Below are 15,266 nucleotides of genomic sequence, written 5' to 3' on the forward strand. Positions count from 1 at the left end.
GTCTTGCTCTGTCATCCTGGCTACAGTGCAGGGGCATCATCATAGCTCAGTGTAGCCTCAAACTCTTGGGCTCAAGTGATCCTCCTGTCTCAGCCTCCTGAGTAGCTGGGACTATAAGTGTGTGCCACCATGCCCAGCTAATTTTATTGTTCAATTTTTAATTAAGTTATCCTTTTTAACTTATTGATTCATAGGAGTTCTTGAATTATTCCAAATAACTAGTTCTTTGTTGGTTATAGACACTTCAAACCTCTCAGTTTGTGGCTTATCTCCTCATTTTTTATATGATGTCTTTTACTGAAGAGATGTTCTTAATTATAATGTACACAAATTTATCAATGTTATAATAAGTGCCTTTTGTATCTTAAGAGATTCTTCCTTTTTAAGGTTAGAAAAGTCCTATATTTTCTTCTAAATTTTATAATTTTGCCCTAAAAATTGATTTTTTTTTGTATGGCATGAGGTAGGTATCCATTTTTTTCCATATAGATAACCAATCATCCCAGCACTGTTTCCCCAGGGATTTGCAATACTCACTTTGTCATAAATCAAGTATTAAAATGCATGGACTATTTCTAGGTTATTTTTTCAATTTTCTACCCCTGTATCAACACCAAACGATCTTTATTACTATACATTTACAGTAAGTTTTGTTATGCTAGGGACAGTTGTCTTCTCTCCCCCTCCTCCTCTCCCTCTATTTCTCCCTCAGGAATTGCTCAGCTATTTTTGGATCTTTGCTCTTCATATAAATTTTTAAATTAGTTTGTTAGATTCTATTAAAAGAGATAATTAATTTTCATAGAATACCTTTTGGTACCTTTTAAATTTTGTGTGAAGTCTGAAAGGCATGCATTATAAATAAAAAAATATTCAAAAAAATCTAGTGACTGTTCACTTTGTCAAGGTCAAACTACACTTCGTGTTATTCAAGGCCCTCTGCACTCTGATCAGTCCTATTTTTCCATCCTATTACCTATTACTTTCAAATATGAAACTATGTCTCTTAAGTAGGCTGGTTTTCCCACAGCTACCCCATATATACCTTTTCAGCTCACTCCTACTTGCTTACTTCTTTGCTCATGTTATTTTCTCATATTCAACCCAGCTATTCTTCAAACCTGATTCCATATCTTTTTTCTCCAATTCATTTCCCTAAAACGACTAATGTACTAAAAGTCAGATTCTGGCTTTTATTAAAATTTACTCAATTTGTGATAGTTTAGTGTCCTCAATTAAAGTATGAGCTCATCAATTAAAGTATGAGCTCCCTAGTAAGTATGGGCTAAGAGTTGAAGAAATATTTTCGATTAGTTTTTCTCAATGTTAAATGAATTTTAGATTAGTCACTACTGCCAATCTTTGGGTCCAGTCACAATAAGGTCATTTAGTTTGGATATACTGGCTTTCTGCTGTACTTAATCTAGGTGAGTAACTATGATTAGTAAACTACAAGAGAAAGCCAGTAGTTAAGGGAATTTATTTGCAAGGACTTTTATAACGCAATTTGAAAATACCTCATCAGCAGAGACAGCCTAATAACACATTCTCATGGTAGTTTACAACGTATCTGTAGAGTTCTCCATCTGAAGAGAGGATAAAGAAATAACTGTGTGAACCATAATTAAATCCATTAGACACAGTGTGAGAAATAATGTTTAAATAACAGTTCAACAGCTGCAACACCCATACTCTTCAAAATGTTTTTTTAATGCCTGAAACAGATATAGTTGAAGGTAATTTATTGTTCTTTTTATTTCTCAATTAAAATTTTAAAGAATTAAAATCATTATTGCTTGATATATTTAATTTCTAAGAGACAACTGATGTTACTGTAAAGGCCTAAACTAACCTGCAGTATAAAAATTACCAAAGACATAGGGTATAAATGAGCTAAAACAAAAACTACTGTGAAATTCAAAATATCTATAAAGATTAAAAATAATAAACAGCAGGAAAGTAGTTTGAAAAAAATCTTTAAATACATAGCCACATTTTGTCGTTTTTTTAAAGAACATTCTTTTGTATTAAAAATCCTTTTAGAGATTGAGGTTGCTGTGAGCCAGGCTGACGCCACGGCACTCACTCTAGCCTGGGCAATAAAGTGAGACTCTGTCTCAAAAAAAAAAAATAAAAATAAAAAAAAAAAAAATAAAAAATAAAAATCCTTTTAAAAACCTTCTAAAAACTAAGTTATCTGTTACAGAGCTGACATTCATGGGGAAAAAAGTCTGCTACTTTTCAACTAATAAGTTTCAATTAATAAGTTGAAAGGATGGTACATCAATATTTATATAGGTCATCCAATTTCAGAGTTTAGCAAGGTTTTCAGAGCACTTTTAGGAACTTTACAGTGAACATTGGGTTTAAACGTATCTTAATAAGAGTTTCTGATTAGGAAAGTGGTCTATGATCAAGTTCTAATGTCACTATAGTTTATGGAAACTTTAAGCCAAATTATTTAAAAAGTTTTAAATGTGAAAACAATTTGCTGCTTCATATCACACAGTAGGATCTGGCAAAGTGAGAAAGGAAGCAAAAATTGAATTTGTTATGCTTCAGGCTCCAACCTGAACTCCAAATGTCAGAAGTCAAACTAACTAGTTCATCTGGAATGAGTGAATGCTCATCTAGTTTTTCAATGAAGTATCTTCAGTTAAAAAAAAAGTGGATCTTTGAAAAAAGAGACTTGAAAATAAATATGAAAGTTGAAGTTGTGGCATTTCAGGCATTTAAAAAGCAGATACTTCTTATAAAAATAGTATTCTGAAAAGAATAATCCACTATCAGAAGGCAATGCATTAATACATCATTCTTTTTTTATAGCTTTATTGACATATAACCTGATGTGCAATAAACTACTCATATTTTAAAAGTATACAATTTGATGAGTTTTAACCTATTTATAAACCTATGAAACCATTACCAGAATCAGGTGAACATTCCTATCACTTCCAGAAGTTTCCTCATTTCCTTTTTAATCCATCCCTCTCTCCAAAATCTTTCTCCTTCTACCTGTCTCCAGGAAACCACTAATCTACTTTGTCAAGTGGTTAAGTCTGCACTTTCTAAAACTGTATATAAATGGAATTATAAAGGTTGTAACCCCTGTTGTCTGCCTTTTTCATTAAGCATTATTATTTTAAGCCTCACTTAGGTTATTATATCAATAATTCATTTTATTTTATTGCTGAGAAGTATTCTATTATATAGATATGGCAAACTTTGTCTAGCCATTCACCTTTTGACGCATATTGGAGCTATTTCCAGCTTTTGGATATTATAAACAAAACTGTTAGGCACATGTGTATATAAGTCTTCATGAGGATGTATGTTTCATCTATCTTGGGTAAATATCTAGAATCAGAATAGTTAGGTTGTCTGGTTAAGTGTATCTTTAACTCTTTAAGAATGTGCCAGACTATTTCTGAAGTGATATTATTTTGTATTTCCATCAACAGTGTATGAGATTTCCAGTAGATCCATATTATCATCAATACTTGTTATAGTTAATCTTTTTAACATTAGCCACTTTAGTGCTGTGTAGTGGTATCTCATTGTGGTTTTAATTTGCATTTCCCTAATAACTTAAAAATGTTGAGCATTTTCATACCATTTTTCAATGACATCTCTTCTTTGGTGAAGTATCTATTCAAATCCTTTTGCCCATTTTTAAATTGTGTGGTCTGATTAATGGGTTGTAAGTGTTCCTTATATTATTTTAGATATAGATTCTTTGTCAGATTAGTTTTACACGTTTTCTCCCAGTCCATAAATCGCCTTTTAATTTTCTTAACTGTCTTTCAAACAGCTAAGTTTTAGGTTTGATAAAGCACAAGTTATCAACTTTTTCTGTTATAGTTTTACAATGATTTTTGTGTCTTATTTAAGAAATTTTTGTACAACTCAAGATCATGAAGATTTCCTCCTATATTTTCCTTTTTAAAGTTTCACAGTTTTAGATTTTACTTTTAGGTTGATGATGAGTTTTGATGTTTTTTTTAATAGTTGTGTAAGATATGGGGCAAGGTTCAATTGTTTGCAAAAAGATGTCTAATTGTTCAAGCAAAATTGCTGAAAAGATCATCCATTCGCCATTGAATTGCCCTGGCACTTTTGCTGAAAATCAAGTTATGGTATCTGTGTATGTCTGTTTCTGATTTCTCTGTTCTGTCCCATGGATCTATATTTCTATCTTTACACCAACACACCAACCATTTGTTTTGATTACTGTAGCTTTATAATAAGTCTTGAAATTAGGTAGTGTAAATCCTCAAACTTTAATTTTTTCCCCCCTAAAATTGTTCTGGCTATTTGAGGCTTTCTCTAGTCCCACATAAATTTTTAGAATCAAGTTGTTTATTTTAATAAGAGTCTCCTATAATTTTGACAGATATTTTAACCATATTAAGTCTTTTAAGCCATGAACATGGTCTCCCTTACCACTTAGATGTTTTCTTTGATTTCTTTCACTAGTATTTTGCGTTGTCAGCATAACAGATCTTTTACATATCTTATTAAAATTTATATGTAAATATTTCATGGGTTTTCTGATGTTACTGTAAATTGTACTTTTTCATTCAATTTCTAATTGTTCACTGCTAGTATACAAAGTAAAATTAGTTTTTATGTATTCACCTTGCACCTTGCAACTCTGCTAAATCCAACCTATTAGTTATAGTTGCTCTTTTGCATATTCTTTGGAATTTTCTGCATAGATAATCAAGTCTTTTGTGAACAGAGACCATTTTATTTCTTCTTTTCTAATCTGTTTGTTTTTATTTCTTTTTTTGTTGCCCTGGATAAGACTCAGTATGATATTGAATAAAAGTGATGAGCTTGGACAGCCTTGCAGTGAGTCTTTCACCATTAGTTATGATGCTAACTGTAGTTTTTTGGCAGATTCTTTTACTATTAATAGGCTGAAAAGTTGTTTTCTATTTCTAGTTTGCTGAGAATTTTTATCATAAATATGAATGTTGAATTTTATCATATGCTGTATCTATTAAGATAAACATAGGTTTTTCTTCTTTAGTCTGTTCTGCTTTAGTCTGATTCTTCTTTAACTGCTGTTTACATTGACTGATTTCTAAATGTTCAACAAACCTTGCATGCCCAGGAAAATGACCTCTTGGTCATAATGTATTATCCTTTTTATATAATTCTGGATTCAATTAAATAAGATGTTGCTGAGGATTTTTGTGTATGTGTTTATGAGGAATATTTGTCTGTAGTCTTCTTTTCTTCTGTTTATCAGGGTAATGCTGGCTCTACAAAATTAGTTGGGAAGTGCTCCCTCCTCTTCTATTTTCAGGAAAAGTTTGTGTAGAACTGTTATTTCTTCCTTCAATGTCTGCTAGATTTTGCCAGAAAAGGCATCTGGGGCTGAAGTTTTCTTTGTTGATTCTTAACTACAAATTATATTTAAAAAGTGATTTATGTCTACTCAGGGTATTTATTTCTTGAATGGGCTTTGGCAGTTTCTTTCAAAACATTTGTCTATTTCATATGTTGTCAATTTTATGGACATAAAGTTGTTTGTAATCATTCTTATTGTCCTTTTTATGTCTATGGGATCTTAATGATGTCTCCTTTTTCATTCCTGATTTATGTCATCTTTCTTTTTTTAATGACTCTAGCTAGATATCAATTTTGTTCATCTTTTCAAAACATTAGCTTTTGATTTCACTGATTTTCTCTATTGCTTTTCTTGTCAATTTCATTTTTTTCTTTCTTTCTTCTATTGTTTTGGGTTCCATTTACTCTGCTATCTCTAGGTTCCTAATGTGGAAGAATACTTCACTGATATGAGATCTTTCTTTTCCAATACAGGTGGTCCTTGACTTACAATGGTTCAACTTAGGATTTTTCAATTTTAGGATGGTGTTAAAGTAATATGAATTCAGTTCCTCCCTCAATTTATCATGGGATTACATCTAGATAAACCTATGGTGTCAATTATGGTATTTTCAACTTACATGGCTCATACCCCCTCTTAAGTCCGGGAGCACCTATATAGGCATGTTAATGCTATAAATTTCCCTCTAGGCATTGCATTAGATGCATCCTACCAATTTTGATATGATTTGCTTTCATTTCTACTCACAGTTCAGAATATTTTATAATTTCCCTTCTTCCTTCCTCTTTGGCCCATGGGTAATTTAGACTTATTTTATTTCCAAATATTTGGGAGTTTCCACAATTTTTGTTATTAAATTCTATTTGTTATAATAAAATAACATATTTTACATTCTTTTGGTTATGTTAAATAAGTTGAAGCATGTTTTATCACTTAGAATATGGTCTATCTTGGTGAATGTCCATATTTGTTAAAAAATAATGTGTATTTTGCTGTTTGGGGATAGAGTGGCCTATAAATAAATGACCACTAGTGTTGTTTGGGTCTTCTGATCCTTACTGATTATCTGTTCTTGTTCCATTGACTACCAAGAGAAGAATATTGGAAGACTCCAACTATAACTGTGGATTTATCTGTTTTTACTTTTAGTTCTATCAATTTTCGCTTCCCATATTTCAAAGCTGTTTAGTTAGTGGACACATATTTGAATTGTTATATCTTCTTGACTTCCCCCCCACCCCCACTTCTTTCTTTCTTGTTTTTTTGGGGACAGGGTCTCTCTTTGTCACTTGGACTAGAGTGCAGTGGTGTCATCACAGCTCACTGCAACCTCAAACTCCTTGGCTCAAGTGATCCTGCTGCCTCTGCTTCCCCAGTAGTTGGGACCATAGTAGTGTGCCACCACACCTGGCTAATTTTCCTATTTTTTGTAAATATGGGAAATGGGGTTTCTCTCTTGCTCGGGTCTCAAGCAATCCTCCCACCTCGGCCTCCCTAAGTACTGGGATTAAAGATGTGAGCCACTGCGCCTGGTTCCCATCTTTCTTTTGTTTTGTTTTTGTTTTTGTTTTTTTTTTTTTTTTTTTGAAACAGAGTCTCGCTTTGTTGCCCAGGCTAGAGTGAGTGCCGTGGCGTCAGCCTAGCTCACAGCAACCTCAAACTCCTGGGCTCAAGCAATCCTTCTGCCTCAGCCTCCCGAGTAGCTGGGACTACAGGCATGCGCCACCATGCCCGGCTAATTTTTTCTATATATATTAGTTGGCCAATTAATTTCTTTCTATTTATAGTAGAGACGGGGTCTCGCTCAGGCTGGTTTCGAACTCCTGACCTCGAGCAATCCGCCCGCCTCGGCCTCCCAGAGTGCTAGGATTACAGGCTTGAGCCACCGCGCCCGGCCCCCATCTTTCTTTTGATATTATCTTTTACTTTAAATCTATTTGTGTCTTTATATTTAACATGGATTTCTTTTAGACAGTACATAGTTGGGTCTTGCTTTTTCATCAAACCTGGAAATCTATCATTTAATTAATATGTTTGGGACATCTACTAAAGTTCACTTTAATTATCAACACATTTAGATTAAAATCAGCCATCTTGCTAGCTGTTTTCTATTTCTTCTGTTTTGTTCCTTTTGTACCTCTATTTCTGCTTGCTTTTAAATTAAGTGTTTTTATGATTCTATTTTATCTCTACTGCTGCTGGCTTATTATTTAACTTCATTAAAAATATTAGTTGTTTTTAAATTTACAATGTTCAGCTTTACTCATAACCTACCTTAAAATAATATATCATTACTCATATAGTGTAAGAATTTTACAACAGTATACTCTCAATATATCCCCTCATCCATTTTTTGCTATTGTTGCCATATATTTCACTTTTACATTTGCTATAAATCCATAATACATTACTATTATTTTTCATTTAGAGAGTCAACTGTCTTTCAAATGATTAAAAATATGATAAGTATTCCTTATATTTATCTTTTTAAAAAAATATTTTCAAAATCTTCATTTCTTTGTATAGACCAAAGTTTCTCTCTGGTATTCTATTCCTTCTACCTCAAGAACTTCTTATAACATTTACTGTAGTCTGTTGTTAATGAACTCTCTTAGCTTTTTTTTTGAGACACAGTCTTACTCTGGCGCTGTGGATAGAGTACAGTGGTGTCATTATAGCTCACTGCAACCTCAAACTCCTGGGCTCAAATAATCCTCTTGCCTTAGCCTCCCTAGTAGCTGAGACTACAGGTACATGCTATGACACCTGGCTATTTTTTCTATTTTAATATAGACGGGGTCTTGCTCAGGTTGGTCTTGAACTCCTGATCTCAAGCAATCCCCCTGCCTTGGCCTCCCAGAGTGCCAGAATTATAGGTATGACGCACCACAATAGCCTATTAACTTTTATTTATCTGAAAAAGACTTTCCTTTTTGAATGTTATTCTCATTGGTATAGAATTCTGGATTGACAGTTTTGTTTGTTAATTTCAGCACTTTAATGTTGCCATTCCATTGTCTTATAGCTTACATACAGCAGGCCTGCTATAATTCTTATTTTTGTTTTTATATAATTTGATTTTTTTCTCTTACTGCCTTCAAGAGTTTATCTTTGTTTTGCAATAGTTTCAATATAATGTATCTAGGTTTTTATAATCCTACTTGTGGCTTTCTGAGTTTTGTGAATTCCATTGTTTTATATCTTTTATTTTGACAATTCTTAGCAGTTATCTTTTTAAATATTTCATCTATCCCACTGTCCTTCTCTTCTTATGAGATATCAATTTATGCTTAGCTCTTGCACGTCGTGTGTTCTTGTTTTTAAATTTTTAGTCTTTGTGCCTCAATTTGGGTAGTTCTTGTTTATCTACCTTCAAGTCCACTGATTCTTCATACATGTCAAGTATACGGATAAGCCCCAAATCCTTCATCTCTACTGTTTTCATTTCTAGCATTTCAATTTTCCTTATTCCTATGGTTTCCATTACTCTGCTGACATTCCTAATCTGCTTGTCCACCTTTTCCATTAGATCCTTTAACATATTAATCATAGGCAAGGCATTTAAAATTTCTTATTTGTACCAACTAAGCTGGTTCCAGATAGTACCAACAGCTAGGCCATCTCTGTGTCTGGTTCTGTTGATTGCTTTGTCTCTTGACAGGAGGTTGATTCACCCCGCCCCCACCCACTCCTGCTTGTTTTTGCCTTATAATCTTTTTTTTTTTTTTTTTTTTTAATGCTAGGCATAATGTGTAGGACAGTAGAGACAGGTAAAAATAGTATATATGGCTAGAAATGGGTTTTCTCCAAAAATTGAGTGGGCAAGGCTGAGTCAGTCTAGTCAGGAATTCATATTATTTAGGGTTTGTTGTTATGATTACCTTAGTACTCCACTAACCTCAAATCCCTTTGATATTACCTTGCACTTAAGTTGAAGGCTGGGTTGCCAAAGGATTTTTTGTCTTACTATTCCTGCTCTACCCTTAGCTCCTGACATCTACTCACATTCTTACCTGCTCCTCCAGCAGTAGAGACTACTGTTGCTTCATACTCAATGCTTGTTAGCTTGCTGTGGGGCACAGGGTTCTCTGCTATCCTGATCCAGCCTCAGCTTTAGGCAATCCCTTTGTCTTGGGTCTTGGTAACTGGGCTTTCTTTAGCACATTTAGGGTATCTTTCATGGTTAGGGGGCCAGGATGGCTTCCTGTTCCTCCTCCAGGTTTAAGGGTTTTTTTTTTCCTCTTTCCAAGTCATAATGGGTCTTAATCTGTTCCTTGAGGAAACAAGGTTTGCTGTCTTCGCCCGTGATTTATGATATTTGTTCTATAGGGATGGAGGGTCCAGGCAGGGCTTTGTGCTTTTTTCAGAGTGGCAAGCTAATCCCCATCTCCAGACCTGTACCATTGAGGAAGGCTTTCTACAGTTCCCTGCCCTGCACTCAATTCTTCTCTTAGGCACCCAATGAGGTCCATGGAGTAAACTCAATGGGTGGGTGAAAACTCCTCTTCTGTTAGCAGCTTCCAGGGGTTTTAGATTCTCTTGTTATTCTACACTCAGCTTTTAGCAATTTGTTATAATTTTTCTTACTTGTTCATAGATAGTTTGGCATCTCTTTCTTTTGTGCTCTGCCAGAGGTGAGGCAGGGCTTACATCCTATCTCTCCATGGAGGGGCTTGTCTTTCTTTACATTTCAGGCTAATTGGTTGCACTGCAACTTCAGTTCCCTGGGAGGTTTAAGAAAAGTTATGATTTTATATATCATGCATTTTTTTTCTTATTTTAAGTGTGGGTATCATGCTCTTTCCAGTCTTCTCCATCCTAAGCCAAACTGAAATTCTCTTCAGTAGATTGTTTGTTGTTCTTGGACTGCATATGCTAGCTCTAAAATTTATATAAAAATGCAAAGAATCACAGATTGCCAAAACATTCTTGAAGTACAAGGTGATGACAACAAGAACAACAAGACAGTGAGTTAGTGGTGCAAAGATAAGACAAACAAACCAATGGAACAGAATAGAGAACTCAGAAACAGGCTGGGCGAGGTGGCTCACGCCTGTAATCCTAGCACTCTGGGAGGCCGAGGTGGGCGGATTGCTCAAGGTCAGGAGTTCAAAACCAGCCTGAGTAAGAGCCAGACCCCGTCTCTACTATAAATAGAAAGAATTTAACTGGCCAACTAATATATATAGAAAAAATTAGCTGGGCATGGTGGCACATGCCTGTAGTCCCAGCCACTCGGGAGGCTGAGGCAGTAGGATTGCTTGAGCCCAGGAGTCTGAGGGTGCTGTTAGCTAGGCTGACGCCACGGCACTCACTCTAGCCTGGGCAACAAAGTGAGACTCTGTCTCAAAAAAAAAAAAAAAAAAAAAAAAAGAAACAGACCCATAAAAATATAGACATTTAATTTACAACAAAGGCGGTACCATAGAACAGTAGGGAGAAAAGAGAGTCCCAAAGTTACTGGGCCAATTAGATATACAAAAACGAAAAAACAAACAAACTTAAAGCTTATCTCACTTAAAAACCAAAATCAAAACCAAAACCAAAACCAATTCCAGGTGGATCACAGAACTAAAGGTAAAAGGCAAAACAATTATACCTCCAGAAATATATCTTCATGACTTCAGAGTATGGCACAAAATCAATAATAATAAAGGAAAAGTATGGTGAACTTGAAACACTAAAATTAAGAACTTCTGTTTATCAAAAGATACCATTCAGAGAAGGAAAGGCAGGCTACAGAGTGGAAAAAGATATCTGCAACACATAGTACTGAGGAAAGATTCTTATCAAGAATATATAAAGCATTCCAACAATATAAAAGAAAAAGGGGCAAGAGATTTGACAAAAGAGGATAGCCAGTTGGCCAATAAATATATGTAACAGTGTTCAACCTCATTTACAATCAGGAAAATGCAAGTTAAAATAAGATACACAATGAGATATCACTAAACTACTACCAGTAAATCTACTCCTAGAAATAACTGAACAGAAATTCAAATGCATGAACACCAAGAAAATATGTACAGAAATGTTTAAAGCAGCATTATTTGTAATAGCAAAACATTGGAATCAATCCAAAAGTCTGCCTACAGAATGGATAAGTTGTATATATCCAAACAATGGAATATTCTACAGCAAAGAACATGAACACATCACAGCTAAAAGCAACAATAGACATAGATCTCAAAAACATAATATAAAGCAAAAGCAGTCAATATAGAGCAAAATATTATAAAAGGAATATAGAACAAAAAAATACAATTCCATTTAAGATGAACTTCAAAAAACAGGCAAAACTGTAGTGTTTAAGGACACAAGTTTAAGTGTTTAAACATCAGTATATGGGTAACTTGTAGGGAAGGAGGGGTTAGTGATTGGAAAGGAAAATACTGGGGCTTTTAGGATCCTGACAGTGTTCTACTTGTTAACTTGGTTAATAGTTACACGGGTATATACTTTGTGAATAATTAAGCTGCACATTTATGTCTTCTGTGCTTTCCTGTGTATTTATTATACTTCACAGTAACCTTTCCCCTTAAAAAAGCTTTTGGTCATTGATGATCTTACTTTTTATTAGACATACTTTAAGTGTAGTTGTAGGGACTATCTGAATTCTAATATATTCTTCAGTTTTAATTTTCTAGGACTCCATAAAGGTATTTTGGGTTTCCTGGAAGTGCAGCGGGGTACAGGATGTAGGGATTCTTCCTCTGTTTGGAACTGAGAGACAAAGAATTCTGATAAAGGCAAAAATATCAGCTTTATTACTAACAAAGGCTGGATTCAAGGATATATGACCAGAATGGGCAACTAAACACTCTAACCCTAAATTAGATGGACTTCCCCCCCTGAAGTGCAAGGCAGAGAGAGACAACTTCAGGTTTGCCTGTAGCCTGCCTCAGAAAACTTGGGATTTGGCTGAAATCAAAGAAGTGCAGAGGGTTTTAGGAAGAAATTTTCCCATTCCTCCTTTCCTGGAATGGAGTGAGTGAGGGAGCTTACCTTTCCCTCTTGGATAGTAGAATAGAAATTCTCTACACTCTATTGAAATGTGAAGAATGAAGAATAAATATTAATAAATGCCCTTTAACAATAGGCAACAATAGCGGTGCTTGGGAGTCTATCTTAGAAGTCAGCTCTTTGAAGCTTGACGAAGACTATGAGAGGCAAAATTTTAGAATAAGTTTAGTTCTTGCTTTCAGAGCTACTTTTCCTTCTTCTACTTCTGAATGTGCATGTATTCCCCAACCATTTTTTTCCCCAGTAGCTTTCCTTGAAGTATCTGCACTGAAGGAGAAGGGGACAAGGAATGACATATGTGGATCCTTCTGTAAGTCATGTAATTATGAGTAAAGACTATCTTTTTCCATTTCCCCATGAGATGTATTAAACTATGGCACACAACTTTAAGCACCTCTGGAGCTTATAAATCATTCTTTTTCTGGATAAAGTTAAGTTTGGTTGAAGTACTTGCTTTTTGTTATCAAAAGTGCTCAGTGATCATCTATATTTCCTCCCTACTAAATAAATAATAAAAACACAAATACATATCTGCAACTGTAGGCCATTACTTCCTTCTCAGAGTGATAAGTGATTATTGTGTGTCCACAAAGAATTTTATTCATGATATTAATCAGTATAGGTAATTTTGTACCAAGAATTTCAGTTCAGATATAGCAATACATGTTTTTAAAACTTTTATTTTTATTTTGAATTAATTGTAGATTTACATGCAGTTGTAAGAAATAATACAGAGAGATTCCAAGTGCCCTTTACCCAATTTCCCCCAATGGTAACATCTTGCAAAACTATAATACAATATCATAACTAAGATACTGACATCAAGAAAGTCATGATATAGAACATTTCCTTTATCAAAGGATCCCTCATGTTGCTTTTATAGCTACACCCAATTCTCCCCCATCCTCACTCCTTTCTTAACACAGCTACCACTAACCTGTTCTCCATTTCTATAATTTTGTCATCTCAAGAATGTCATATAAATGGAATCATATGGTACACAGCCTTTTGAAATTGGCTTTTTCACTCAGCATGATTCTCTGGAATTCATTCAGCTCATTGCATGTATCCATAGTTTCTTCTTTTTTATTACTGAGTAGTATTTCATGGCATGGATATACCACAGCTTGTTTAACCATTTACCCATTGAAGAAAATCTGAGTTGTTTTTGTTATTACACATAAAGCTGCTATAAACATCCATTTACAGGTTTTTGGTGAAAATACGTTTACAATGATGTGCAACTTTTTGCCTAATGTTTTGGCTGATGACTATAGAGCAAAGGATGTCAAGGCATTTGTCAGAGGTGAGAGACTACTTCCTTCTAACTGACAATTAACTAGTGACTCACTCTTATCAGTACTTGCAGCTTTATAACTATCTACTACTTAACCTTGCAAAGTCCTTGATTCTCTCTCTGAGCTTCAATTAGACAAGATACATGTTTTTCAAAGTGTATTCTTTGAAACATGAACTCCATGAAATGCTTTTAAAAAGGGGGGTGGATTTCATAGGCAAATAAGTTTGAGGAAATGTTAAATACTATATCCTCCCCTTTTTATAATTAACAAATGCACACTAGTGTATAAAAGGAGGAATATAGTATCCAACTACTCAAGTTCAAATCCCAGCTCCATCACTTCCTAGATAAAGAAATCCTCAGCAAGACATTTAACTTTCTTACGCCTTAGTTTCCTCATCTGTAAATGGAGATAACAATAGTAGCCCACTCATACAAATGGAAGATTAGCTATAGGGACACATAGAAACCACTTGATAAAAGTTAGCTATTATTATTTTTGCCATTAAAATCATCATCATCATCATCTTATTAAAAACATACGTGTCCAGGCCCCACCTCTGGAGATTCAGGTTCATTAAGTCTGGGGTACAGTCTGATACAGATGAAGAAGCAGAGGTTCATCCATATTAAGAACATGACCAAGATAGGACTAAAGACAGGACTGAAAGCCAGAAAAAACTGCATGGTGGGGAGGTGTCACACTTTTATGTCCATACACGAATTTAGTATCTTTTAAATGACTAACTCTGTGGTCCTGCAAAAAAAGTGCAGTTCTGTCCAAACAGGGCTTGCAACATCATGAACTCATGATTCCTCAAGGAGTAATTCAATAAAAATAAAATGCAATTCTGCATAGTTGGTACACATCAGCTTTCAAAAAATTCCTAAACATACTCAGTTAGCATTGAAACATAAAACTTTGTGAATCATAGTGTATCAAATCTAAAACACGACATTATTTCCTTAGAAATAAAAGAAAGCAATTATGATTGCTACTATTTCTGTAGGTCCCACTACCACACTGCTGATTTCCAAAGATCCTCTTATTATCAGTACCAGGCAGATTTCCAGGATATTTGGGGAATCATTCTGGAGGTGGTGGCAACCTTCTTACCACTTCTACAGCAATCCTCAGGTAAGCTTTTGCCTGGAAAAGAACAGACTCATTTGTTCTGTATTTTTCTCCAGCAGACAAAGAATGACTCATGTACTGTTTGCCATAGATGTCTACGGGATTTGATAGTAAAAAGGCTGAGATGAGGAAATACAGTAAAGAGAAAATAATGCTATGTACATTGCAAGTGGTATAGGGGAGAAAGGATTTTAGATTATTTGAAGGGTAATTATTTGGAAAGTGACTTTCTGAAATAATAGTACCAACAATTACTGTTTTTCAAACTCTAATCCTGGTGTCAGCAAACTAGCAACCCAGTCTAGTTACAGAAAAATTACACCTTCCTCCTCTGACAAACTGATATCCTCAGATACTGCCAAAACTTCTTTGGCATAAGAGCTGTTAGTCATTTTAACGAGGACTATTTACTACTACCCTATGGTTTATATTTGGAAAGCATTTTCTTT

The 15,266-nt window shown here is 34.6% G+C and overlaps 1 protein-coding gene across 2 annotated transcripts in view; it reads right to left on the minus strand.

The window, feature by feature from the left end:
* Nucleotides 1–9,083: 9,083 nt before the first annotated feature.
* NUBPL (NUBP iron-sulfur cluster assembly factor, mitochondrial) overlaps nucleotides 9,084–15,266 on the minus strand; it is a 217,485-nt gene continuing 211,302 nt past the window's right edge. For both annotated transcript variants that reach the window (XM_012773436.2, XM_076004115.1), the window contains exon 11: nucleotides 9,084–14,832. In XM_012773436.2, coding sequence (XP_012628890.2) covers nucleotides 14,770–14,832 — 63 coding nt within the window. In that variant the 3' untranslated portion in view covers nucleotides 9,084–14,769. The remainder of the gene's footprint in view (nucleotides 14,833–15,266) is intronic.

This window comes from Microcebus murinus, chromosome 6, assembly GCF_040939455.1.
Source record: "Microcebus murinus isolate Inina chromosome 6, M.murinus_Inina_mat1.0, whole genome shotgun sequence".
NCBI classification, from domain to species: domain Eukaryota; kingdom Metazoa; phylum Chordata; class Mammalia; order Primates; family Cheirogaleidae; genus Microcebus; species Microcebus murinus.